Source organism: Alexandromys fortis, unplaced genomic scaffold, assembly GCF_014885135.2.
Source record: "Alexandromys fortis isolate MF-2015 unplaced genomic scaffold, M_Fortis_MF-2015_v1.1 scaffold_70, whole genome shotgun sequence".
Lineage (NCBI taxonomy): Eukaryota > Metazoa > Chordata > Mammalia > Rodentia > Cricetidae > Alexandromys > Alexandromys fortis.
Genome location: NW_026067955.1, coordinates 546,715 through 574,396, shown reverse-complemented (window position 1 = coordinate 574,396; position 27,682 = coordinate 546,715). Strand labels below are relative to the sequence as shown.

The window sequence follows — 27,682 nt, the reverse complement described above, 5'->3', positions numbered from 1 at the left end:
GGAGGACAAGTTTGAGATTAGGAGGGAGCAGGGAGGTGGTGTCCCTGAGGCCCAGGGAGAGGCCTTCGATAGGGGAAGCCACTGGGGTCCTGCCTCCCAGAGGCGTAGAAAGACACTGAGGCGTTAGTGTCCAAGTCCAAGGAGACTGGCCAGAGTGGCCTCTGTGTCTGGTCAGGCCCGTAGCAGGAAAATGTATCTGGGACTGGGAGGAGAGGGAGTCAATTGTCTGAGGAAAGAACATTGGGTCGTGTCTAAATTCTGAAGGGAAACCACACTGCTGAGAAGGCATCGGGGGTCAGAGCGTTCCTTGGAGCTGGTCTCTGAAACCGTGGAGGAGACACACTGAGGCCCTGGTGAATGTTTAATGATCAAATTGAAACCAGATACACACAGTGCTGTAACCCCAGCGCTCTCAGGGTGAGAGGGCAGGAGGATTAGGAGTTCAAAGCCACTTGGACTACACAGAGAGTTCTAGAACAGTCAGGGTTACAGGGTGAGACCCTATCTTAGGAAGAAAACAAAAATGACAGCAGCGTGGGTGGGAGCTGATTTGTAACATTGATATCTAAATCATAAATACGGTGGCTACTTTCAGACCACCATCTCTGTTTAGAAGCCAGCAGCAGAGACTTGTAGAGGAGCAGAGTCAGAGCAGGCGCAGGTCTAGGCCACCTGAGACCTGAGGGTCCTTCAGCTTCTCTCCCTTATCCTGTCCCCTGCCTCTAGCTCCCTTCTCTATATTCCTTTCCTTTCCCCTTTCTGTTTTTGTTTTATTTTTAAAGGGTTTTGGGGTGTGAGTGTGTGTATGTGTTTTGTTTTGTTTTTGGTATCTGTATAAAGTGCCAGAGACCCAGGACCTCACAAATGCTAGGCACGTGTTCTAACAACAGGATTGAGCTAACCCATCAGCACAGTTTTTCCTTTTTTTTTTTTTTTTTTTGTTTTTTGCTGAGATGAACTTACATTACCGAGGCTCCTACCCACATTTCCCAGGTGCTGGGAACAGCCTGTGACTCCAGGCCCACTGTATGCATGCAGTCCTAGGAATGAAACACAGGACTTGGTGTTTGCTAGGCCAGCACTCTGCCAGCTGAGCCCCAGCCCCAGCTTTTGCTTTCTGTTTATGCTGCGTTCCTCCTATCCTCCAGCTGTCTGTGTGACTGTTGGGTTGTTGTAAATGAGCATGACAATTCCTAACCTAGAGGGTACCCCTAACATTGTGGACAGATGGGGGAACCCTCTCAGGAGTCAGCTTCCTGCCCAGAAGTCCTTTGGGGTGTCACCTACTGCCAGTAGCCAGCCAAATAAGGCAGAGGCATCAGGGGGTGCAGGCTACTTTCCAGGCACTCAGTAAAGGGTGAGTATTGGGTGGTAGTGAGGGTGTTCCTTATTAAAAGAAGGGCACATGAGGAACAGAGGTAGAGGTGGTGATATTCCTAAGAATGATGCATTCAGAGCTGAGGAGTGGGGTTTGGGAGCAAAGAAAGCTGAGAAAGCAGGGCCCAGACCTCACGTGGCTTCACAGACCAAGGTGGAGCCCAACTTTAAGCAACTGGGTACAGACTAGGGGCTACCATTGGCCTGTGCAGGACAGAGGAATAAGGGGAAGATCTGAAATCTAAAGAGTTTCTAGCCTGGACTGAGTTCAGAAAGGGAACCAGAAATTGTGGGGAAGCTGCTGTCAAGAGAATAGAACGTGATCGGTGATACTTGAGCTGGGCAAGCAGGAGAGCAGAGATGAAGGTCAACCCAGCTGCTGTTTTGCTGAGCTGCCCAACACTCTGTGTGTGTCAGGCCCTGGTCTATACACACGTTGTCATGTAACCCTCCAGACACCTCTTATATACTATGTCATATGGTTATATACAGTATTTATCTGTAGTATACAGCACATTGTAGTTAAGAAAGCCAAGGTCCAGAAAGATTGAGACACAAAGTTACAGGCTAAAAGTGACAAGAGCTCATTTAATTTAGTGATGGCAGAAGTGGAGGAGGCAGGAGGGTGTATGGGTACAAGGACATCCTCTGACCCCTGGGGTGAGGAGCCTGGGGAGGGTGTGCTGGGGCAGAGATTCCACTAAACAGGATGTCCGGAATTTGGGGGCATACAATAGAACAGTTCCTTGCAGAGCTATCCATGCCTGTAGCCCCTGGGGAGGCTGGCCTGGAAGAAGGGATTTGGGAATCCCTCGTGGTGGAAACTAAGAGCAGAGATGAGCAATCCTAGCAGGCAGGTATAGAGGAGGGAAGGGACCTGAGGACCCCAGTTTATGAGGCTGGGAAGGGACAAACAGCTGACAAAGGTGCCGTGCAGGGAGCAGAGGACTAGGGGAACAGAGGTGAGCACAGCAAAGGGAGAGTTCAGTGAAGGCGAAGGGTGAGCAAGATCACAGGGAGCGCTGCATGGAGGCTGCGATGTGAAGTATTCTCTAAGCCAGAGGCCCTGTGTGATGTTAACAAATATCTAATTGGTTCCAGTAGGAAACAGACAGAAGTAAGGATACTGCCATGGTCCAGTTAGGAGAACCAGTGAGTTCACATGGTTACTTGCAGGAGTATGGGTGAGGGGTCATTTACAGGAGGAGGAGGAAGAACTCAAAAGCAGATGCGTTGATACATGGATGAAAATGGGAGTCTCTGGAACTTGCTGCACAGCTTGCAAGAAACTGCACAGATCACAGCGTCTGCTAGGCAGCTCCACAAGTCTGAACCTCCTCAGTAGTTCATCCTTAGATAACCTGGAGACTCTTACACATCTCATCAGTTTCAGGGACTTCCTGAGAGTTCTGAACTGTGTGTTTCCTGGGTCATAATGAGCCTCCTTTTAGAACCTCTGGAGTCTTAAGGAACTGTCCTTCCCTCAAAATTCTCTTAGTCCTCAGAATTTACTAGATTTCAGTCAACTTCCATCAAGGTGGTTTGTTAAAACTCACAAGGAAATGGCTACACAATACCTTGCTTGGATAGAGGTGAGAGCCAGGAGGCAGGGGTGTAGGAGGATCCATTTTTCCTGAGATTAGCTGGGAAGGTGAAAGTGGTTGAGCATGGTACAGTGACTTCCTTTACCATGTCCTAAATGTGTGTGTTCACAGCCTGGGACTACTCAACCGAACACAGCCCAGACATGCAGCTTTCAGAATGCTTGAAAGGCTACGTGGAAAGCCAACCTCTATCTGGATGGAAAGTTTGGAAATTAGTGTTTCTTACCTTTCAAGAATTTTTTTTTTATTATGTAAAGAGTAGGCTGGAGTGTAGCTCAGTGGTAGGGCTCCCTGGGTTGGATCTCCAGCATGAAAGAAAAGAAAGGAAGAATAGGAAGTAGAAGGCGAGCCTGAGGATATAGCTCAGTTGGTAGATTGCTTGCCTGGAAATAAGTCTTAGGTTTGATCGCCCACACCACATAAAAACTGATGAAGAATCAGGCAAGAAAGACAGAAGGAAGAGATAGGTGGGTCACTGTGAGTTTGAGACCAGCCTAGTCTAGATAGCACATTCTAGGGCAGCTAGGGCTATAAAGTGAGATCTTGTCTTACAACAAACACAATCAGAACAATTGTAAGCTGGACATGGTGGAGCACACCTTTAGTTCCAGTACTCAGGAAGCAGAGACAGGTGGATCTCTGAATTCAAAACTAGCCTGATCCATGGAGTGAGTTCCAAGATAGCCAGGGCTACACACACATACATACATACATACATACACACACACACACACACACACACACACCCTGCCTCAAAAATCTAAATAAATAAAAAGCAACAAAAAAAAAAACCCAACTATGACTACAAATGCTGTAACCTTAGCCTTGGGGACAGTGAGCAGAAGGGAGACACTAAAAGTCATCTCATCTACACAGCAAGTTCCAGGCCGACTTAGGTGACATGAGACCCTGTCTCAAAAAAAAAAAAAAAAATACAGTGAACCCTCAAATTCCTACCATCTGGCTGGGGGTGGTGGCGCACACCTTTAGTCCCAGCACTTGGGAGGCAGAGGCAGGCAGATCTCTGTGTGCTGAAGATCAGCCCAGATCAGCCTGCTCTACAGAGTGAGTTCCAGGACAGTCAGAGCTATTACATATTCATTCCTACTATCCATTTCAACAGTTACCACCCCAGGTCTGACCTGCACTGTCTATACCACCTGCTTGTCCCAGGCTTTGAGATATGTGAGAGCAAATCTCAAACATGAATTCATCCAGAAAGCTTTAGTATATTTCTCCTAAATACTGAAAAACCATAACCTCAGTACCATATTACACCTAAAAAATTTCCTAAATACTAAAAAACCATAACCCCAATATATTACACCAAAAATTTAACCACAATTCTTTATATCTCATCAAATACCCATTATTCCAATTTCCCCAACTATTTTATTTTTTTCCAGTTAGATTAAAATTACACTCCAAACAAGTTCTTTTTCTTTTTTAATATTTATTTATTTATTTATTTATTATGTATACAATATTCTGTCTGTGTGTATGCCTGCAGGCCAGAAGAAGGCACCAGACCTCATTACAGATGGTTGTGAGCCACCATGTGGTTGCTGGGAATTGAACTCAGGACATTTGGAAGAGCAGGCAATGCTCTTAACCACTGAGCCATCTCTCCAGCCCTCCAAACAAGTTCTATACATTGCATTTGTACTTGCTCTCCCCTCCATCAATCCCACCCCTCATCCATCTTTTGTGAGACAGGACCTCACTACAGAACCCAGGCTGGCCTTGAACTCAGAGTAATCCTCCTACCTTGTAGGTACTGATATCACTAGCATGAGCCACCACACCCAGTTATACTTTTTTTTTTTTTTTTTTTTTTTTTTTTTTTTTTTTTTTTTTTTTTTTTTTACAAAGGCAGAGCCTCACTGTGTCATTAGGTCATGTCTGGCCTGAAACTCACAGTACAAACCAGGCTAGTCTTGAACTAATAAAGACCCCCCTGCTTCTGCTCTCTGAGTGCTAAAATTGCAGGTGTCACCACACCCAGCCTCATTTCTGTTTTTAAGACAGGGTTTTACTGTGTTGCCCCGACTGGCCTGCTATTTACTAGTCTTATCAAACTCACAGCGGTCCTCCTGCTTCAGCCTTCTGAGTGCCAAGATTATAGGCATATGAGCCAGCTGCTTTATCTTTAAGACACACTTTCCTTATTTATGGAATTTATTGGTGGGGGACCCAGAGGCACTGGCAGAATGAGCTACCTGATGCACAGGATCACAGAGGGCCCCAGCTGAAGAGGGGGGAAGGGGCCGGGTGGGAGGCCAGAGAGCAGAATATGCATGTGCTGTTGAAGGAGAGGATGCAAAGACTACCCCCCCCCCAACAAGGAAGGGCAGGGCCTGGCACTGAGCATCCCTTAGCACTCCATCCTGTCACCAGCTACTGGAGCTGAGGGAAAATGGGAAGGCAGCGTAAGCCAAAGAACAGGGGCGAAGCTCAAATTGGCAAGGAGCCCAGGGGACAGTCAAGGCTGCAGGGTGGAGGTGAGGGAGGGTGGGGCCTAAGATCAGACCTGCAAGAGAAACAGGATGTGTGTTTTGGGGGGTGAGGTGCACAGAGTCAAAAAGCAAGATCCTGGAAGGTCCCGGGTATCTCCCTGCCTGGCGGTGCATCCTGGATCCCATCATTATCTCATAGCCAGGATAATCCTGGTGCCCAGAAATCAGCTCCTTTGCAATGCTGGGGACCGGAGGTCCATCACCTTCCCTCTGCCTTCTTTTCCCACTGCTGGCTCTGTACAGTGCTGAAAGGAGCCACCCTCCTCAACGCAGGTTTGAGTACAAGCTCAGCTTCAAGGGACCAAGGCTGGCAGTTCCAGGGACTGGAATACCCTTCTGGAGCCACCACGGAGGTGAGGAACAAAAGGGGACTGGCCATGCCCAGCGTCCTTCAGAGTGCCAGAGGGCCTCTAGCCAGATGGACAGTGGGGGTGAAAGGTGCTGTATAGCGAAAGGGGTGACACGGGGGCGACAGTGCCTGGCCCAAGACCCCTCTCCAACCAGTCTCCTGCTCTGCCATACCCGGCTGCTTTGTCTTTCAAGACATGCTTTTTTTTTTTTTTTGGTTTTTCGAGACAGGGTTTCTCTGTGGCTTTAGAGCCTGTCCTGGAACTAGCTCTGTAGACCAGGCTGGTCCCGAACTCACAGAGATCCACCTGCCTCTGCCTCCCGAGTGCTGGGATTAAAGGCGTGCGCCACCATCGTCTAGCCAAGGCATGCTTTCTTTGTTCATGGGATTGTGTGTGTGTGTGTGTGTGTAGGACATGGAGGCACTGGCAGAAGAAGCTATTGGTATTGGGCTTGCAGGACAACAGAGGATTGCAGCTAAAGAGGAGGGTGAAGGGATGCAAGACTCGAGGAGAGGGACCGGGTTGGTGGCCAGAGAGCACCACAATCCCACGTCACCTCCCAGCTTTAGTTTCTCCTGTGCCGCTCCTCTGCCCCAGAACCCCGACTTGCAGCCCCCTCTCCCTCTGCCTTCTGACTGTGAACACACAGGTGTGCACACGTACACTCATGCACACACCTAATATGCCTGATGCACAATAACAAGGTGCCTTGAACAGGGATAAATCTCCTTTCTGCTATAGTAATATTTTATTTGTGTTTTTAATAAGTAAAGCTTTTCTAAAGATCAGAAAAGCAAAACAGCCAAGCCACTAGAGAAGTCTTACCTCTGCCAAGGCTGGGCCACCGCAGACTGAGCTCTGAGCCTCTGTCTCCTCCCATCTTATATCCCCTCTAGTGCTGGGATTAAAGGCACATGACTCCCTGCTACTAAGATTAAAGGTGGTAGGCCCCACCACCTGGATCTGTTTCTGCACAAATCTTAGTAGCCCATGGTGGCCTTGAACTCACAGAGATCCATCACCTCTGTCTCCCAAATCCTGGGATTAAAGGTGTGTGCCACCACTGCCTAGCCTCTAGTGGCTTAGCTTTGCCCTCTGATTTTCAGGCAAGCTTTATTTATTAAAACATAAATAAAACATCACTATACTCTGCCGTCCTCATCCTGAGGAGCTAGAGGTCTGCTGGAAGGGAGGCCCTGTGTGTCCAGCTATTTTGTTACAGCGAACACTAGGCCCTTCCCTGTGGAGTGGAGGTGGAAGCAGACAGGAGAGGATCTTAAACTCACAGGTCTGTGCTCAGGGTCTTCCAAACCCAGACCTACAGTTTGGCTGATCTTGTTCATAAAGGGTCTGTGATAATGTCCTGAAAACTGTACAATATGCAGGATTTTAAATTAAGGGTCAGAGTAGGTCATGAACTGAGCCCAAGAACATGACTCATTTTCAAAATATACTGTGAGTTTTGCCCAGCCATGAATTTTGTTCAGATCCTCCTAGCTCACAAAGCAAAAAGAAAAGGAAGGTTGGCTATGTATTTCTATCTGAGATACAAGTTCTGAACAATGGCCTGATTCCTAAGAAGCTCCAAGATGGCAGAAACTTCGATCCTCCTCCTCCTCCGAAGCCCAGGGGGTAAACACAGCCAGGTGCTGCCTTAGGGACAGTGGCAGAGCCAGTGCTCTCTGCTCAGAGCCTTGCCACGTCTAAGGTGTCACAGAGCATGTGGGGGGTAGAGGGACATCCTCCAAGATCACCAGGCGATGTGATTATAGTTAATTCATTCATCTCTCCTTTATCAGAGCCCCACCCAGCGCTCCCCTGTGCCAGCCTGGATACCCAGAACTGAGTCAGGCTCTCAGTATGGGGTGAAATCCCAGACACTCCGCATAAAGATGAGTATGTAAACTTAGTCAGATAATCCTTACCTCATGCAAATCTCCTAGGGCTGGGTGTGGTGGTATAGGCCTGTAATCTCAGCACTCAGGAGGCTGAGGCAGAAGAATCAAGAGCTTGAGGCTAGCCAAGACTGCTTGGCAAGACCCTGTCTTTGTTATAAAAAGAGTTGAGATGGCTTAGCTAGTAAAACCCTGACAGCCTGCATTTGATTTCCAGAACCCCACAGTGGAAGGAGACAACAGCTATTGGAAGACTATTGAAAGTTGTCCTCTGACCTCTATGTATGTGCCTGCATGTGTGCTTACACACACACACACACTTTTCTTTTTGAGACAGGGTTTCTTCTGTGTAGCAGTCTTGGCTGCCCTGGAACTTGCTCTGTAGACCAGGCTGGCCTCAAACTCATTGAGATCCACCTGCCTCTGCCTCCCAAGGACTGGAATTAAAGGCGTGCGCTACCACCACCTGGCCACATTGATGTTTTAAAGTATGAGGGGGGAAAAAGCATTGGGCAAGCAGTGCTGCTCAATGTTGAGCTAGCTCAGCTCAGAGTGCTTGTTTGCATGTTCAAGACCCTGGGTTGTGGAATCTGAATCCCACACAAAACCAGGTAGAACAGCAACCTGTTATCCCAGCACTCTGTGGAGATGGAGGCAGGAGGATCAGGAGTTTGGAGTCATCTCTATCCAGAGAGTTCTAGGCCAGCCTGGGCTATTTTATAAAAAACAAACAACAGCTCACTTCAAGAAGTGGTGGCTTCCAGGGACTCTGAAACTTCTGTGCTTCCCCACCCGCCACTGACCTTTGCAGAGCAAACAGGCTGGATTAGCAAACTCCGGAAAGTCTTGCCAGGGTCTGGGCCTTGGACCAGGTTCCAGGTTGGCAGACCAGAGGGTGGAGAGCCAGCTAGAGTGGAGCCTCTGACTTCCTCCCTCCCTCTAGTTTCAGCCGTGTCTGCCCCAGCTGCACTCTCTTCTCCCCATCACAGGGAGCTCCTTCTGACCTGCCATCAGTGCCAGGATGATCCTCATGCTCTTTCCTCACCACCCTGCTGGCAGAGCCTGTCTCAGTCCCTCTGCCATCAGCCTTCCTCTTCTTGGGCCACCCTTGGTCCCCTCCCCTAATCTAGCCACCCCTAGGATCCTCCCAGCTAGTACTCCTTACCCTCCCATAGCTGTTGCTCAGGACTGGAGCCTTAGTGGAAAGAGATGTGTTTAAACTTCTGTAAAATGGTATCTTCTTTTTTGGAGACAGAATCTATGGTAATGATGGTGATGATGATGTGTGTGTGTTCGAGTGTGCACACACACGCGCATTAATCCATACCTGTACATTTGAAGGCCAGAGTTGACATTAGGATATATTTCTCACTTGGTCCTCCATCTTTGTTGTTGTTGGTTTTTTGAGACAGGGTTTCTCTGTGTAGCCCTAGCAGTCCTAGAACTCACTCTGTAGACCAGGCTAGCCTCAAACTCACAGAGATCCTCCCACTTCTGCCTCCTGAGTGCTGGGATCAAAGGTGTGTGACACCATCACCCAACTTAAGCCCAGCTTTTTCATGGTTGTTGGGCATCAAAACTCAGATCCTCATTCTTACACAGCAAGCAAGCACTTCACCCACTGAGCCGTCCCCCGAGCCCCAGACAGAGTCTGATATGTAGTTGTTTTTTTTTAACTCTTTGCCAGCTCCCAAATAAATACATAGAGACTTACTCTTACTTATGAATGCCTGACCCTTGCTTCGCCTGTTTCTAGTCAACTCTTCTTAAATTATCCCGCCTACCTTTTGCCTCTGGGGTTTTACCTTTCTCCATTGTATATACCTCTCTTTCCTTCTTACTCCGTGGCTGGTTGTGTGGCTAGGTGACTGGCCCCTTGCATTCTCCTCCCCTTCTCCTTTTCTTGTTCTTCCCTCTTCTTCCTTCTCCTATTTATTCTCCTTGCCTGGCAGCCCTGCCTATTTCTCTCTCCTGCCTAGCTATTGGCTATTCAGCTCTTTATTAGACCAATCAGGTGTTTTAGACAGGCAAAGTAACACAGCTTCACAGAGTTAAACAAATGTACCATAAAAGAATGCAACACATCATTGCATCATTAAACAAAGGTTTTGCAGCATAAACAAATGTAACACATCTTCAACTAATATTCCACAACAATGATGTAGGCAAAGCTGGCCTCAGACTCATTACAATAGCCAAGGATGACCTTGAATTACTGATCCTCTTGCCTCCACCTTCCCCTTATGTGCTGGGATTACAGGTGTGTGCTACACACTCAATTTTCAGGGGACACTGGGGATGGAACTCAGAGCTTTGTGTTTACTATGCAAGAACTCTACCAACTGGGCTCCATCCCCAGCCCCATAAAATGAAATCGTATAAAAATCAATAGCATAGACTTTCAGTGAGGCTGAAGTGGGACACAGGAAAGTACTGGCTCTCGCTGCCTTTTCTGGGTAACACTTACCAGCTGGATGCCGGTCCAATTTCCCCAATGGACTCTTGCATCTCACCAGCCAGCCCCATATCAAATGACAAGGTATTTCGATACCCAAGGCTCAACTTTCACCAATGAGACAGGTGGGAGAAGAGGGTCTTGTGGTCCCCAACTGCCCTGCTCTACAGATGCCATACCAGGCCTAGAGGAAGTGCGGCTGGCTCCGTCTATGAAGAACCGTAGTGGCGCTGTGTGGAGCAAGATCTCTGTCTCCTTCCCTGACTGGGAAGTGGAGATGCAGATGAGGGTGACTGGACCGGGGTGCTGGGGAGCCCTGGGTATGGTGAGTGGTCCTTACTCATATCTGTTGGGGAGGCGGGTGCTAAATCCCAGGTACACTGGTCCTTCAGAGTTTCTGACCCACGGGCCTGGAACTTACAGGCCATGTGGTACATCCAGGACAAGGGTCAAGTCGGCTCTGTCCCAGAGGGGCTGGTCTCATGGGATGGCATCAAAATCTTCTTTGATTCCTCCGCCAACGATATCCAGGTGGGTAGTCATCTCCTGCCCATTCTCCCGCCTGTTTTAACTCTAACCCTCAATCTCCTGACTGTGCCTGAGACTCAGGCTTATTGTCACCTCCCATGCAGAACAGCCCTGCCATTCGAGTGCTGACCAGTGATGGGCATGGCCTCCAGGAGCAGTTTGGGTAAGGGTCTGAGGGAAATAACCTCCCCCTTCCCTGGACTTAGCAATCACCTGTACTTCCTCGCCTAAAGAGCCCACCCCTCCTAGACCTGCCACCTTAGCTGACCTCTCATTATGAGCCCTGCTGCCTCCTGGGACTCTTTCCCACTGGTCTGAGCTGCACCTCAGGAGCCAGGGCCACAGTGTGCTTGCTCTTCTGGGTGATGGCCCCATCTTTCTCCAGTCGTCAGCTTACCAGCCCCAGGTAAAGCAATCAAGGCCCAAACTACCATGAGGTTCTCACTCCAGACGTCCTTGTTAAGAAGGGCTTGGTAGGTGAGGACACGCAGGCCCAGAAAGGTTCATTGCCCTGAATGGTTTCACAGCAGTGGCCAGGGAAGATCTAGGCACTAGCTGCACTGCTGTCTTAAATCCCAGCTGAGGCGGCCTCCCGTCCTTCCCCCGCTGGCTGCCCTAAGTGGCTGGACTGGTTTGTCAGTGTGTCTCAGCAAACATCCCTTAGCCCATCACAATTAGGATAATTGCTGACATTTATGGATTTGGGCTTACTGTATACCAGGCGCAGTGCCCAGACATTTGACATTGTCTTATGAATACTCATAACAGTGTTATGAGGTAGTTGCAATTATTATCCTCGTTTTAAAGACAACAGGACTGGGCTCTGGGAAGGGGAGCGAACTTGCCCAAGGTTATACAGCCAGGCAGTTGCTGCCTTGAATCTGGCTTCTCCCTGCTCTCTGCTACCCAACACTCGGCTGAATGTGATAGCCGTAGGTCCCAGAGTGTGCACCCATGAACCAGAGAAACTCTGGCCCAACTCTCTGCTCCTAATTCCCTGGGCCTGCTGAACCTTTCTGAGGGAAAGGTAAACTAGCCATATTTTCCTTGGCCTTTAAGACAGGTCTCCCGTCTGCCTCCAAACAGTCAGAGCCGCAGGGCAGTGGTGGCGCACACCTTTAATCCCAGCACTCAGGAGGCAGAGGCAAGCGGATCTCTGTGAGTTTGAGGTCAGCCTGGTCTACAAGAGCTAGTTCCAGGACAGGCTCCAAAGCTATAGAGCAATCTTGTCTCGGACCCCTTTCCCCACCCCTCATAAAGAAAGGAAAGGGACAGGCCTTGAAGCTTAAGGAAAGTAGAATGGGGGAGGGGCAGTGGGCTTGAGAGGTGAGCTGGAGGGGATAGAAATTGGAAATCCCACAGTTAGCCTGGGCCTCTGTCCCTTTGCAGATGCCCCTGGCTCCTGGGAACTCTCGGGTTCCAGCCAACATTGCCACGCAGCGTTTTCTTTCTTCTTCCTTCTTCTCTGGCCAAGGAAGCAAACTATAGCAAGGGAGCCTCAAGCTAGACAACAGGAACTTGTTCCAGGCCAGGTCACCTAATGGGGACAGTGACAGTTAATTCAGGCTTGAACAGAGTTGCTCCTGAGATGTCTCTCGTTGGCCAGGCCAGTCCGTGGGTTCTGTAGGGGCTGGCTGCATTCCAAGTGTCTGTAGGGATGGAACTGCCCACGAGCTGGGCTCCTGTCAGCGGAACTTCAGGAACTGGCCATATCCCATCCGAGCTCGGATCACCTACTGGAGGCAGAGGCTGCAAGTGAGTCACCCCTGCTGTTTTTGTAGGAGCCTCCAGTGGGAGGTAGGGATGTGATTTGGGGGTGCCTAGCGTTCCAACAGCTTCATGCCTGTGACCCATGTCACTCACACGCGTGTCTTCACACCTATGCTTACATACATGGCTCTGGTACACTCAGACCAGTACTCACATGTGCTCTTTCACTCATACAAAGGATTTTTTTTAAATGATAATACATTTTTTTGATGGGGGCATTTTGTTTCTTTTGTCTTTTTCTTTTTCTACATTGGACTGCAGTTTTCCCTCCTTCCTCCCCCCCCCCATCCATTCCTCTTCGTTTCTTTCTTTTCTTTTTTTTTTTTTAAGATTTATTTATTTGAGCCAGGCAATGGTGCCACACGCCTTTAATCCTAGCAGTCAGGGAGGTAGAAGCAGGCGAATCTCTGTGAGTTCTAGGACAGCCAGAGATACACAGAGAAACCCTGTCTTGAAAAACAAACAAAAAAGATTTATTTATTATGGTGATACAGTGGTCTGCCTACATGTATGCCTGCAGGCCAGAAGAGGGCATCAGATCTTATTGTAGATGGTTGTGACTCACCATGCGGCTGCTGGGAATTGAACTCAGGACTTCTAGAAGAGTCTGGGCTGGAGAAATGACTCAGTGGTTAAAAGCACTGCCTGCTTTTCCAAAGGTCCTGAGTTCACTTCCCAGCAACTACATGGTGGCTCACAACCATCTGTAATGAGATCTGGTGCCCTCTTGAGGAAGAGACCTGGCCATTCATCCTCATCAACTTAGACCATGACACCCAATATGGACAAGTTCAACAGAACCACCACATACGGGCTGCCCATACATGCTTCAGCATTGCCTGGGCATAAATTTCAAATTTTGCAGTTTCCTCTAGAAGAGCAGCCAGTACTCTTAACCTCTGAGCCATCTTTCCAGTCCCCTCTTCCTCTGTTTCTATTCAGAAAAGGGCAGGCCTCCTACGGATATCTACCAACCAAACATGGCATACCAAGCTGCAGTAAGACTAAGCACTACACCTCATATTAAAGACTGGATGAGGCAACCCAGTAAGAAGTAAAGAGTGCCAAAACTGGCAAAAGAGTCAGAGACAGAGAAGAAGAAAAAGACAAGATTTCCTGAGTAAATTGGGAGCATGAGGACCTTGGGAGAAGGTTGAACGGGAGGGGAGAGGCAGAAGGAGAGCAGAGAAAATGTAGAACTCAAAAAAAAAATCAATTAAAAAAAAGAGTCAGAGACAGCCCCCACTCCCACTGTTAAGAGTCCCATAAGAAGACCAAGCTATATGACTGTGCATACACACACCTCAGCAAGCCCCACACAAGCTCTCTGATTGTCAGTTCAGTCTCTGTGAGCCCCTCTGAGTCCAGGTTAGTTGATTTTGTGGGTTTTCTTGTGGTGTCCTTGACCCCCTGGCTCCTATAATCCTTCCTTCCCCTCTTCCACAGGATTCTCCAAGGTCCATCTAATGTTTGGCTGTGGGTCTCTGCATCTGTTTCCATCAGTTGCTGGATGAAGCCTCTCTGATGGCAATTGGACTAGGCACCAGCCTATGAGTATAGCAGTATAATATTAGGAATCATTTCATTGACTGTTTTTCCCTTCAGTCTTGTTTGGTTCTATCCTAGGTCTCTGGGCTGTCCAGCCTCTGGGTCCTGGCCCTCCAGGCAGTATCAGGGGTGGCTCCCTCTCCTGGCATGGGTCTCAAGCTGGACCAGTCATTAGTTGGACATTCCCACAGTTTCTGTGCCACCTTTACCCCAGCACATCTTGCAGGCAGGACAAATTGTAGGTCAAAGGTTTTGTGGCTGGACTGGTGTCCCAGTTCCTCCACTGGAGGTCTTGCCTGGTTACAGAAGATGGCTGGTTTAGGCTCTGTGTTCCCCATTGCTAGGAGTCTTCACTAGGGTCACCTTCATCGATTCTTGGGAGTTTCCATTGCACCAGGTTTTTAGCTCATCCCCAAGATGCCCCCCAGTCCCAGTTCTCTCTCCAAGTACTCTTTCCCTCCATGCTCCCCTCAACCTGATCCCTCCTGTTCCTTTCCACCCCCGCCTCCCTCCACCCTCGATGTCTATTCTATTTCCCCTTCCCAGGGAGATTTATACACTCACCCCTTGAGCTCTCTTTGTTACTTAGTTTCTCTGGGTCTGTGGACTGAAGCATCGTTATCCTCTACTTTACAGATCATATCCACTTATGAGTGTGTACATACCATGTTTGGCTTTCTGGGTCTGGGTTACCTCACTCAGGGTGATTTTTTTCTAGTTCTATCCATTTGCCTGAAAATTTCATGATGTCATTGCTTTTTACAGCTGAGTAGTACTCCATTGTATTAATGTACCACATTTTCTTTATCCATTCTCTGGCTGAGGGGCATCTAGGCTGTTTCCAGTTTCTGGTTATTATGAATAAGCTGCTATGAACATAGCTGAGCAAATGTCCTTGTGGTGTGATGGAGCATCCTCTGGGTATGTGCCCAAGAGCAGTACAGCTGAGGCTTGTGGTAGGTTGATTCCCAGTTTTCTGAGGAATCACCACACTGACTTCCAAAGTGGCTGGAAAAGTTTGCACTCCCACCAGCAATGGAGGAGTCTTCCCCTTGTTCCACATCCTTGACAGCATGAGCTGTGGCTCATGTTTTTTATCTTAGCCATTCTGACAGGATGGAATCTCAGAGTTGTTTTGATTCGCATTTCCCTGATGGCTTAAATGTGTTGAACATTTCTTTTTTCTTTTTCTTTTTTTTTTTGTTTTTTTTCGAGACAGGGTTTCTCTGTGGCTTTGAAGCCTGCCTGGAACTAGCTCTTGTAGACCAGGCTGGTCTCAAACTCACAGAGATCCACCTGCCTCTGCCTCCCGAGTGCTGGGATTAAAGGCGTGTGCCACTACCGCCCGGCTGTTGAACATTTCTTAAGTGTTTCTCAGCCATTTGAGATTCGTCTCCATTGAGAACTATCTGTTTAAATCTGTAACCCCATTTTTGATTGGATTATTTTTTTATGTCTAGTTTCTTGAGCTATTTATATATTTTGTCAGATGTGGAGTTGGTAAAGAGCTTTTCCCATTCTGTAGGCTGCTGTTTTGTTCTATTAATGGCGCCCTTGTCCTCACAAAAGCTTTTTAGTTTCATGAGGTTCCATTTACTAATTGTCTATCCTAGAGCCTGTGCTATTGGTGGTCTGCTCAGGAATCTGTCTCCTGTGCCAATGAGTTCAAGCTTGTTCCCCACCTTCTCTGCATTTATGTTGAGGCTTTTGATCCATGTGGACCTGAGTATCATACAAAGAATCTTAAGACACCCAGAACATACAAGGCTCACGTGAAACATACAAGGCACCCATATCATTTTCATGAACATACACGGCTCACATGAAACCAGCATCCATATCATTTTCATGAACATACACGGCTCACATGAAACCAGCATCCATATCATTTTCATGCCATTCTGGTCCCAAGCTGTATAGTTTCTATCTTCCCTCAGATCTGAAGCCAGTGAGGCTGAGTAGGGGTCAATGCCTTATCCTGGGACCAGGCAGAGGCAGGAGCTCACTCCGCCCATCCCCCTCAGGTGTCCTTGAGTGGAGGCCTTACTCCCAACAACCCTGAAGAGCTCTGTGTCAATGTGGAGTCCCTGTTCTTGGGCCCTGGAGGCTTCTTTGGGGTCTCAGCAGCCACCAGCACTTTAGCAGGTGAGGACCCTACCAGATAGGTAAGAGCCGAGGGCTGTGTTTGATGATGACAAAACCTTATTTATTCTAAAACACCTTTGTATGGTGTCAACTACTTCCTCATCAAGTGGTCTGGGCTGGTCACACCCCCTCTCTGACTTCTCCATCAGGAGGTCACCCTGGCCTTGAAGAGCTCTTGAGAGTCTCAGAGGGGGGACTGAGACTGTAGCTCTGTTGGTGAGTACTCCTGTGGCATTCGGGATCCCAGGTGTGGTGGTGCACGCCTGTGAATCACATCACTAGGGAGGGAGAGGTGGGGGAGTCAGGAGTTCAAAGTTACCCTGTGCTACATAGCAGATTCAGAGGTCAACCTGGGCCTCATGAGACTCTCTCTCTCTCTCTCTCTCTCTCTCTCTCTCTCTCTCTCTCTCTCTCTCTCTCTCTCTCACACACACACACACACACACACACACAAAACCTCTCAAATGAGGAATTTTATATTCTCGTATCAATATCCATAAAGTCACGTTCCTGGAGCTGCGGATGGTGAGGGGGGACGGCACAAGCTATAGTAGGGAACGGCAACAGCAGGGTGTCTTTCAGTAGAGAGCCATGGAGAGTCCTGCAACTGAAAAGCAGGCTGAACCAGAGTACTGGAGCCTGTGAATGCCAGGACTTAAGTCTTTAGACCCTGGGTACCGAGGAGCCGTAGAAGGTTTCTAAGGAGAGAAGAGGGATATGGTTGTGAGCTTGCTGCGGCAGCAGCCACTGTGTGCTCGGGATTGCAGTAGCAGCAGCCTTAGGTGTCCCATGGGCTACTGCATGGCTGTTGGGCTGTCTCTCTCTGGCTGTGTAGTTCAACCCATACATCCCACGCACTTGTCTATTTGACCTTCATACCTTCCCCGTAAGACAAAGGTCAAAGTCGTCCAGAGTCGTGCAAGCCTCTCGTTTTCCCAGCAAATACTAGAGTCTGGATGGATAGGCTGCTGGGTGAAAAGTTCCTTATCTTCCTTTCATCTGCCCCTCTTCCAGATGACCATGATGTCCTGTCCTTCCTGACCTTCAGTTTGAGGGAACCAGGTCCAGAGGTAATGCCAGTCCTTTCTGCCTAGAAGAGGTAGCTCAGAGACGCAGCTCTCCTCAGATGCCTCCACTCACAACAGGACATCCTTAGACCTGACATTCTAGTTCTCATCCCAGCTAGCTAGCTCTCTGAGCCCTGCTGAAGTCAGGCCTTGGGCTGGGTAGTATAGGGGCCAGGGTTTGTCCTTTAGGACCCGTAGGTGGTATTCACCTTTAATTCCAACACTCAGGAGGCAGAAAGGGGGGTGGATTTCTCTGAGTACTAGGTTAGGGCTGCACAGTTAGGATCTTGTCTCAAAAACATCAAAATAAAACCAAAAAAAGCCCAGGGTGGGGGTTGGGAGAGGGAAGAGAAGGAACCCTAAAGAGGGGGCTGGGCCAGCAAAGAGGGGAGAAAAAGATGCCTGAAAGAGATGAGCCTAAATGAGCACCATACCTAAAGGCTTAAAATGTCCAAAGGCCTGAGCTCACAGTGAGCAGAGAAAGAAGTGAAGCTGTGGTAGATATGGGGCTCATATGGCTGCTGGGCTCCATGGGGCCCTGGTGGTTGAGCTGTGGGTTCCTCCTTGGTCCCAGTGAGTCTATGGTTTGGGAGGGAGACTGGGATTCCAAGGACCCTGAGGGAAGGCTGTCCCCCACAGGATTCTCACGCATTTGGAGTTTGACCTTTTGTCTTTCTCTTCCAGGTGGCCCCCCAGACATTCATGGCGAAGGAGCAGTTCCGCCTGGCTAGGAAATTGGAAGAGCTGCAGGCAAGGCTGGCCCTGGGCACCAGCAAGGACAGCATTCGACCACTGGGCTCTGAAGTTCAGGAAGAAGGTAAGGACCCAGGAGCAGGCAGGTGGGGCTGTAGCACATTGGAGGCCACAGGTCACTGTCCTTAGAACCCGAAATCCATTAACCAGTGGAGAAGTGGAGGCCCAAGGAGGTCGTATCTAGGCAGAACCTGGGCATTCTGACCTATCCCTATGAGACCCGCCCCCAAGACACATTTTCTTTTCCAGCGCGCATGTGTGTGTGTGTGCGCGCGCGCGTGCGTGTGTGTGTACAAGAGCATTTGTGTGACAGTCAGAGGACAAACTTTGTGGAATCTATTTTCTCCTTCCACCTCTACATGGGTTCTGGGGATCTGGGAATCAAACTTACATTATCAGGTTTTCCTGGCAAGCACTTTCCTATTGCTTACCCTGCTTGCTGACCCCCAGACCCATTTTCCAGGGGAGGGTCTTAGAAGCAGAATCTACACCTCCTCATGTGCCACTCCAAAGCAGGATCTGCTGCCCCACCCCAGCGACCTTTCCAGTTTGGCTTTGCCCCAATCCCCAGGGGAAAGATTCTTTGACCTGGAGGATATACTGGGCAGACAAAGCCAGATCCTGCAGGCCCTCCAGGCTCTCTCCAGGCAGTTGGACCAGGCTGAGAGGAAGTGGAAACAGCAGCTGGGGTCTACAGTCCAAATCAGGCCTGAGGGAGGCTGGGTGAGTGACCCTGGGGCACCCTCGTCTCCACCCACAGCTCGTAAGAATAGTGGCAGTCTAGAGCTAGCCTTGTCAAAACTTGGAGAGAGAGGAGAGCAGGTCACTGGATTCAACAGAGCGGTATGTAAGAGGACATTAACACATAGCAATTGTCCTGGAGCCACAGGCCTGGGCTGCAGAGAAGAGATGCTAGGTATTTGGAATCCAGTCTACAGACAAATGGCAGAAATAGACTAGGCACTGATTGGCGTATAGCCTCACGTGTATTTGCATAAGACTTGCTTAAATGCTCTGCTGCACCAGAATCCTCATTTCATCCCTGTTACCACTCTGGCTCCTCCCTCCCCGTCTTTCCCCCACCCCCATGTCATTCCCTGGACATGCTCTGACTTGGGGAGTGAAAGGTAAACTCAGCCAAAGTGCAAGTTAGTGGGCAGAGGGAGCCAGCTGCTCACACAGGGTTTGCTGGGCTCTCCTAGCCCAGGGCTTTAATATTTTGTTCTCAGTCCAGAGAAATCTAGGCTAGACTTTTGGAGTGACATAGAGGTGAAAGGCCCACACTCCAGGTATTTCTGGTCCTGCCTTCATGCCCTAGACCCCACTGGCATGATTCTGTTCACCCTCCAAAGGGTCAGCTATGTCTCCAGGTCACTTTGCCAGACTTGGGCCCATTACTGGATTCTAATCATTGCTGACCCTCATTTTGGATCACAGCCTAGGAGAAAGACACAGAGAGATCCTTTTAAAAAGGGAGAAGAATTTGTGGAAAGCCTAGAGGTCCCTTTTGGGAGAAACATCACACCTTTGGTGTAGAACAAGGGTCCCCCAGAAACCCAGATGGATAACATCTATGGGAGATTCCGTGTGTCCCAAAAGGGGGAGAACCATGGCTATTTCGTAAGGCTTCTTGAAGAAGAGTAAAATATCCCTGGGGAACATGGACCCTGAGGATAGGGGCACTCTGTTCTGGACACTAGATAAGAGCTGGCTCTCTTGTAGAACACTGCCAAGGTCAGCACCCTGCTCTATGGACAGCGGACTCTGCTCCAGGCCCTGCAGGAGATGAGGTAAGGGGGTAAGGGATAGAGTAAGGATGGAGACTGAGAGGGAAACAAGGCTCCTCTGTCATCCTGCCTCTGTCAGATTCCCACCCGCCCCGCCCCATGCTGCGGATGTAGCCATACATGGCTTTTTTACATGTGTGCTGGGAATGTGGACTCAGGTCCTTGTACTTGCAAAACAAGCACTTCTACCCACTGAACCATCTCCTCAGTCCCCGAGGGCATACATTTTGATGGAGGTTCTTGGAGGAAGCCCAGCCAAGATGAGGCCCTTTGGAGGAAATGGTGTGAGGTTATTTTGCTTCCAGTCTCCCAGAATCTCACTCTGGCTCACCCTTGCCTGCAGAGCTCCCCTTAGAGCTCCGGGGGTGGGAAGATCCCTTGAACATTATGGATCCTGTGGCTGTATACCCTCCTTCTAGATGCCTGGGGGTGGCAGAGGGCAAGAGCCTGAGAAGAGCTAATTCCCCTGGGCCAGAGATGAAAAGCAGAGCCCAGGGAGCCTGGTCCATAGACAGACACTTTCGGAGAATTCTTTGTATATGCTAAAATTGTCTCAGGTTCTAGGGAGCATTTTTTTAGAGTAAAAAAAAAAAAAACTGTCCCCACGGATAAGACTCTATCAATGATATCTATTCTTTACCATGTGCTGGCTTGGAGGATTATGGGAAGAGATTAGGTAATTTGGGTACAACCAAAAAGGGTAATGGATCATCTTTCTTGATTTCCATGCCCCCACCACACCACCAGGAAAGCAGCTGCCCGAATGGCTTCAGGAGCCCAGGTCTTCTATCTGCCAGTGGGTACTAAGCATCACTTTTTTGAGCTGGACCAGATCCTCAGCCTCCTGCAGAAAGACCTCCGGGATCTGGTGGTAAGAAGTAGTGGATTGTACAAGGCGTTCATCCTTGAGGTTTGGTCTCTGCCACCCTTTTCCTAACACTTCTACAGCTTTGGAGGATTTGTCCAGTACCCCAACAGGCACATGTAGATACCTAGATGTAACTGCACATGAACATGAAAGAACACAAGAACACAAATTTCATTCTCTCTCTCTCTCTCTCTCTCTCTCTCTCTCTCTCTCTCTCTCTCTCTCGTTTTTCAAGACAGGATTTCTCTGTGTAGTCCTGGAACTTGCTCTGTAGACCAGGCTGGTCTGAATTCACAGAGATCTACCTGCCTCTGCCTCCCAAATGCTGAGATTAAAGGAGTGCACCACCACCACCCGGATGTCTTTGCACTCTTTTCCTCAAGAGGAAGGCCCACAAAGTCAGAACTATCCAAATGTCCTAGATGACCAGAGAGGAGTGGGGTAGACCTTGGCAGGGACCACTCAGGTTCAACAGTGGTATTGACTTCCCCTGAGCCTCTGTCCTTCCTTGTTCTTTCCCTTGCCCTCATGTCCCCATCTGCCTCTCCTTTTCTCATCTCTTAGACCTTTGGTCTGTTGATGATTCCAGGGCCTGTCTCTTCTGAGCTATTCCCACAGATGGAACCATGCAAGAGTGGAGAAGGAAGCAGTTTTGGACACTTGTCTTTTTTCCTTGTTCTAGATGACAATAGCCCCAGATAGCCCAAGCTTGAGGGAGCTAAATAGGGACCATGCAAGGCATGGATTCAGTCCCCCTCCCCTCTCCTGGATTAGAAGCTGAGGCAGGGCCTCATACTTTCCCCTTTCAGAAAAGGACAGCCAAGGCTCCTCGCCCATCTGGCTGGCTCCCAGGAACTTCTGCATGTCTTCGGACCAGCATCTTCCTGTTCTTCCTTGTCATTCAGACCGTAGGCTTCTTCTGCTACATGAACTTCAGGTGAGCCTTCACACAGGCAGGATTTCCCATAGAACATTTATATCTTGGTTCTGGTCTACAACTGGTGAACTTGAAGTAGGGGACCCCAAAGCTCAGACGGGAGCTACCCAGTTCACCAGAAGGCTGGGAGCAGAATATAGAGCAGCAACACCCCACTTATTAAGCACAGACACCCGCTCGGGCCCCAGTTCCATCTGGTCCTGCCCCACAGAGCTCACTCTAGTGTGAGCATATGAAAATAACCTGACAGCCAGCAGTGCTGTGATGGCTGGGAAGCTTGGAGAGCCGGGAAAAAGCAACGGAATCATCTTGGGGGTGGGGGTGGGGGTTTATGGGGATCAGGGAATTGACCTGGAAAGGATATTTGATTTGGGTCATCAAAGTGACTAAGAATTTTCCAGCTTGGCAGAATAGGTAAGGACATTGATGCAGAGGGAATAGCATCAGAAAAAGCATGGAGGCATGAAAAAACATCTTTAGGGGAAAGAAAAAAGGCAGCAATTGAATACTGTTGAAGTAAAGTGCAGGGTCAATTTACAAGACTGGGCAAGGAATCTGGGTGTTCTGGATTAGAAATGAACGCCTTTAATCTCAGCACTTGGAAGGCTGGGGCAGAGGGATGATGAAGTCTGGACGAGCCTGGGCTACATAGTGAGATCTTCTCTAAAAAAGAAAGAAGAAAATGTGTGCACAGGAGTGCAGCTTTGGCACTAAGCCACCCAGAAAGACTTCAAATGCCAGGGTAAAATGTGAATGTCTGTGGCATGTCAAGGGAGCCATAGAAGGTCATAGAATATGGAAGGCCATGGTACACTGTGTATTGAGAGGCAAGTGTGAGTCTTGGTTTCAGAAGGGAGACTCAAGTAACTTTTTCTCTCTGGCAGCAGGCAGGAGCTGGACAAGAGGCTCCAGGAGTACCTGTCCACAGGAAGCCTTCCTCTAGAGCCCATGTTGCCCATCCCTAGGACCCTGGGGGCTCTGAGGAGACAGCCTGTCCCCTCCAGCATGCATGCTTGACCCAACTCAAAGCCATGTCTTACGGGGAGACAAATGGAGGATGGAGGATTTGGCCAGTATCCTTCCTGAGTGCCCACATCTTAGCTTTTGGCAAGTTCATCATATTAAAGGTGATGTTCCTCGCGCTGTGCTGATCCCTTCATTTACCTTCCAGACTCACATAATCTCTGGTAGCTTTCCATCTTCTCTGGGTGGCAGGAATAGGGTTCAAGAAGGCAGGAAGGCCAAGATGAAGATACCCCCACAGCCTTTTCCTCTGGGCTGCCGAGACAAAGGGAGACAGCTGTGCACAATTCTGCTCCTGAACTCACCAAGGACAAGGAGAGAGTCCCCTGGCTTCCTTCTGGCTCATCTTTTCAGTACCCCCAAACAACACTCCCCTTCCCCACTCCCTGAGGCTCCAGGGACAGCAGGGCAGACACGTGACAGAGGAACTGAGTGCAGACTCACCGAACCATGTAACTAGGATTCCTGATCAGCTCTTGCGGTCTCCCCACTTCCCAGCCTCGTAGCTGCTAGGGTCAGCAGATTGGAGGATGGAATAGGACCCAAGGCTAGGGGTGTTGGTTGAGGCTACCGGGTGCTCCAAGCTGAAGTTCTGGTTCTCGGGGGTGCAGGGATCAAGGCACACATCAGTACAGCCCCTTCTCCCAGGGCAGCGACCCCACCACCACAAACAAGCCCTAATCAGCTGTCAGCAGTAGCCGAGCAGAGCTTGGCTGGCGCTAAAGAAGGCACATGGGAAAGGCGGGAGTGAGGAGCGGGCACGTGGTCCAGGCTTCTCAGCCCCGTGCATGCCCCCCCTCGCCCCCCCTCGCCCCCCCTCCCGTGAGGAGGGGTTTGGGAAGGTAGAGGCAGCAGCGAGCAAAGCGTGGGGGAGCGCGCGCAGCCGGAGCTGTCCCTGGGACTTAGTGCTGAAGTAGGCTCCGGCGAACCAGGCGCCTGGTGCAGTGGCCAGAGAAGACCATGGCGTTCATGGTGAAGTCCATGGTGGGTGGCCAGCTGAAGAACCTCACTGGAAGCCTGGGGGGCGGCGAGGACAAAGGGGATGGAGACAAGTCTGCAGCCGAAGCACAGGGCATGAGCCGAGAAGAGTACGAGGAGTATCAGAAGCAACTGGTGGAGGAGAAGTAAGTGGAATTCCTTCTTGGCTCCTGTGACCCACACACAAATACACTAACGCTGCTCTGCCCTCCCCTGGGTCAGAGCTTCCCTTTACATCACCTAAACGTGGTGAGCGGGCGGGCGGGACACTCGGCTACTTTCACAACCATCCTGTTTCTTCAAAACCCGGACCCTGTTCCATCTTCATCCTCTGGTCCAGGGGGAGTTGGGGGAGGGTGATGAATGCCTTGGGGGGGGGGTGCACGTGCATCTCTGATGAAATAGGTAATCCCTTAATCCGATCTGGTCTTAACTGCCTGTTTCCAACTGGGGCTCCTCTGAGCCTGAGACTGTAAGAAAAGTGCTTTTTATCAGCAGGGCACAGATCCATTCTATTCATAGATACTGAGCCTACTGTGTGCAGTAGTTCTAGGGCAGAGCAGAGATAGTGAGCTAGGGTCTGAGTTTTGGGATGAGGTTTCTTGGTCCGGAACCTCATTTTGCTTACTAGCCTAATAACTTTAGGAAAGTCCCTTAACATTTCTGTGGCTCCTTTTTCCTTCTGGAAGATAGGAGTGGTAATCACAACCCATGCTTTATGTATCCGTGAGAGCTGATGACGTCACACATGTTAACCCTTTAGTGTGTCACCTGGCACAAGGCAGGTCTTCATGAAATGTTGGCTATTGTCATTTTGTTTAATCTTGGTTGCCTTGTGAATTGCAAAGTTTCATCCCCAGTTTACAGAAGAGGAAGCTAAGTGATTTACTGAAGGACACACTACAAGTGGCAGTGGTGGAGCCATGGGCCACATCCAGAGTGCGCACACTGCCTGCTCCACACAGTTTGCTGAGAAGGAACGGCAGACCCCAGGCAGCCATTGCAAAGGATGTAAATTAGGATCATCTGAGACAGAGAGAGTCAGGCTCCCACCCAGTGAACTCTGTTCATTGGCAGGAGTAGAGAATATCAAGGAAGGACGCTGTGACAAGCTGGTAGCAAAAGTTAAGACAGTCAGTCTGAGATGGCTGGGCATAGGTCAGCTGGGGACTGGAGAACCCATGCAGCCTCCTCCCAGGTCTTCCAGGCCATCTTAGCCCTTCCTTTGCTGACTGCCCACACCTTCTCTCAACCTCTGAGGGGACTTCACAGCTGGTGTCCTTTTCCCATGCAGAATGGAGCGAGATGCACAGTTCACACAGAGGAAGGCGGAACGGGCCACGTTGAGGAGTCACTTCAGAGACAAATACCGTCTGCCCAAGGTATCCAGGGCCTAAATTATGAGGTGCTACTGGGACCCTGAGCACTAGGAGCTGGACTTCCCTCAGGGCCCCTCAGCTCTCAGCCCTGCAGACCCACAAGGTGCTTGATTACATTTTCCTTTTCTTATCCACTCACTCATTCATTCAACTCATTCATTCATTCATCTCCTCTCGGAGCTGAGACAGACCCTGGGCCTTTGGAAGCTTACAGGTTTGTGTTTATGGAGTCAGGCCTTGTTTCCTTCACTCCCTCCTCTCCCACCTGGGTCAAGCCTGGCTCATGAAGGCACAGAGGAGTAAGAAAGAAGACCTTATAAGGGGTGAGCCGTGGTGGGGCTGTTGAATGCGTGCGGAGAGCAGGCAGGAGGAGAGAACACGGCTCTGCCTCCTGTGCACCAGGCATTTACCTTCCTGTCCTCAGCAGACCCTCAACAAAGCTGCTAGATAGTTCTCACTGCGTGTGTGAAAAGGGAAACAGCTCAGGGAGACTAAGGGACTCATAAGGTCATACAGCCAGTGGGTGAGAACTGAAGCCCGTGGCTATTGGGCCTCTGCCTATTCCAGCCCTCAGGCTACTTTCCGGGATATGGGGGTCTACCTACAAAGAATAAGGTACCCCTTTAGCCTCTTTGTCTCAGAAGCCCCTGCCCCATTCTTCCCAAGATGCTGCAACACTAGATTAGCATACAAATGTGCCACTCCTACATGGGACAAGCCACTTCCAAGAATCTATCACTTGTGAGCTGTGCTAGACTCCAAGGAGTAGGATTCCATAGCCTTGGCCTTGACTTCAGAGATCAAATATGTTGTATCACATTTACTCATCCAGCAAGTGTTTACTGAGCCCTGGCTGCCATTGATTTCCCACAAGTCTCTCACGGGCAAACCTGGTTCAGAAAATTTGCATTATTGAACATCCGTATTATTGAAAATCCGGGTAGCAATGGGGTCATGGTTCAAATGCTTACGCTAAACGTGGAAGAGACATTATTCTGCTGTGAGGGAATTCAGAGTCTAGCAGAAAAGGCAAGACTTGGGTACAGCAGCGTGGGATGTAGGAGGAGACCCTCCCCCAAAGCCTAGGGAGTGTGGTGGCTCTCAGCAGGTGTCAAAGGAGTACAGATATTGGAATGAATGACACAGGTCTGAATCTAGCTTACCACTTCCCTTCCTCGTTGTATGATCTTAGGCAAATTGTTTAAAATCTGTCTCCTTTTTTTAAAAAATTTTAATTTCTGAAGTAGATCTGACAGGTTCCATTCTGCTGAGGATGACCTTGAACTCCTGACCCTTCCACTTGCACTCAGTGCTGAGGTCACAGCTGTAACCACTTCTCATTTTTTTCCCCCTAGTTTTTACTTGTTAGTTTGCTTGTTTTGAGACAGGTTTCATTATGTATCGCTGGCTGGCCTGGAACTTGAGGTGCTAGATTGGACTAGCTTTGAACTCATAGAGATCCACTGGCCTCTGCCTCCCGAGTGTTGGGAGTAAAGGCATTGATCCCCATTCCTGGCTTTTCCTAGTTTTATTTTGGTCTTTTTGTTTGTTCATTTGTTTTGTTTTTGAGACAGGGTTTCTTTGTGTAGCTTTGTAGCTCTGTAGACTAGGCTGGCCTCAAACTCAGAGATCTGCCTGCCTCTGCCTGCTGGGATTAAAGGTGTGTGCCACCATGGCTGCATTTTTCTAGATATTTTTTAGTCACAAAAAGAAAAAGCATTCTTGGTGCTAGAGAGATGACTCAATGGCTATGATCACCTGTTGCTCTTGCAGAAGACTGCACTTTAGTTCTCAGTGTGCACATCAGAAGTTCACAACTGCCTGTTATGAACTCCAGCTCCAGGGGTTTGACACCCTCTTCAGGCCTCCATGGGCACCCCCACACATACACTTCAAAATACTAGAATGAATCTAAAAATATGTAAAAGCACCTAGGTTCCTGTCAACCATAGACTAGGTATTGATAACTGGTACCCATCACTGGTTTTGTTGTGCCATTCAGTGGAGTTAGCCACGGTCAACACGTGACTCAGCCTACCATATCAGAGTGACATTTTCCTATTGATTAGTCTCTCTGCTAGTCCTTCAGTATCCCAGGTGACTAAGGCCATGTAAAAGCTGCAAGGTTAGGAAGTGCAAAGTCTCCGTGTCTAGCCACGGAAGGCTTGACTCAGGTGTGGGGACAGACGCTGACCTCACTGGACTATGGCCTCCACGAATCCAGGGCCCCAGAACCAAGCCTGCTAGGTCCTCCTAGACCTCTACCCTTGTCTCATCTCTCTTCCCTGCAGAATGAGACAGATGAAAGCCAGATCCAGCTGGCAGGAGGAGACGTGGAACTGCCTCGGGAACTAGCCAAGATGATCGAGGAGGACACGGAGGAAGAAGAAGATAAGGCCTCTGTGCTGGGACAGCTGGCCAGCCTCCCTGGCTTAGACCTCAGCTCACTCAAGGACAAGGCCCAGACTACACTAGGGGACCTCAAGCAATCAGCTGAGAAGTGCCACATCATGTGACCACTTCCCCCAGGGTTACCTCTGGGATGGCCAGAGGGCTGGTCCCATGTGAGGGCTAGGAGAGTGTCTCAGCTTCCAGATACCTCCATCCATCTTGCCCCCCCCTCCCCACCCCACCCCCGTCCCAGCCTAGCTCCAGAGCCTTCTCGTCCATGTCCAGTCTGGGCTCTGACTCACCCTCTTTAT

The 27,682-nt window shown here is 49.5% G+C and overlaps 2 protein-coding genes across 4 annotated transcripts; both read left to right on the top strand.

Annotated features, from left to right (window-relative positions):
* The first annotated feature begins 5,586 nt into the window (after positions 1-5,586).
* Positions 5,587-22,686, top strand: Lman1l (lectin, mannose binding 1 like). Of its 3 annotated transcripts, none has more exons than XM_050152069.1 (13): positions 5,587-5,850; positions 10,368-10,522; positions 10,621-10,728; positions 10,830-10,888; positions 12,381-12,480; positions 16,068-16,188; positions 17,203-17,258; positions 17,940-18,072; positions 18,580-18,731; positions 19,731-19,798; positions 20,543-20,666; positions 21,473-21,600; positions 22,488-22,686. In XM_050152069.1, the coding sequence occupies exons 1-13, from the start codon at positions 5,676-5,678 to the stop codon at positions 22,615-22,617; spliced, it is 1,509 nt and encodes a 502-aa protein (XP_050008026.1). In that variant the 5' UTR covers positions 5,587-5,675; the 3' UTR covers positions 22,618-22,686. The 3 variants fall into 3 exon arrangements, with proteins under 3 accessions (XP_050008026.1, XP_050008027.1, XP_050008025.1); XM_050152070.1 differs by having other exon boundaries at positions 22,485-22,686; XM_050152068.1 differs by lacking the exon at positions 5,587-5,850 and having other exon boundaries at positions 10,291-10,522.
* Positions 22,687-23,557: 871 nt separating this feature from the next.
* Positions 23,558-27,682, top strand: Cplx3 (complexin 3). Its single transcript, XM_050152096.1, has 3 exons — positions 23,558-23,747; positions 24,896-24,983; positions 27,272-27,682. The coding sequence occupies exons 1-3, from the start codon at positions 23,584-23,586 to the stop codon at positions 27,494-27,496; spliced, it is 477 nt and encodes a 158-aa protein (XP_050008053.1). The 5' UTR covers positions 23,558-23,583; the 3' UTR covers positions 27,497-27,682.

Bases quoted from the DNA above. Each gene is read 5' to 3' on its own strand.
- Lman1l (XM_050152070.1), top strand. From the start codon at position 5,676: ATGCTGGGGACCGGAGGTCCATCACCTTCCCTCTGCCTTCTTTTCCCA. The intron at 16,189-17,202 runs GTGAGGACCCTA...CCCCTCTTCCAG, and splicing joins AGCCACCAGCACTTTAGCAG to ATGACCATGATGTCCTGTCC. The intron at 17,259-17,939 runs GTAATGCCAGTC...TTTCTCTTCCAG, and splicing joins TGAGGGAACCAGGTCCAGAG to GTGGCCCCCCAGACATTCAT.
- Cplx3 (XM_050152096.1), top strand. From the start codon at position 23,584: ATGGCGTTCATGGTGAAGTCCATGGTGGGTGGCCAGCTGAAGAACCTC. The intron at 23,748-24,895 runs GTAAGTGGAATT...TTTCCCATGCAG, and splicing joins AAGCAACTGGTGGAGGAGAA to AATGGAGCGAGATGCACAGT. The intron at 24,984-27,271 runs GTATCCAGGGCC...TCTTCCCTGCAG, and splicing joins ACAAATACCGTCTGCCCAAG to AATGAGACAGATGAAAGCCA.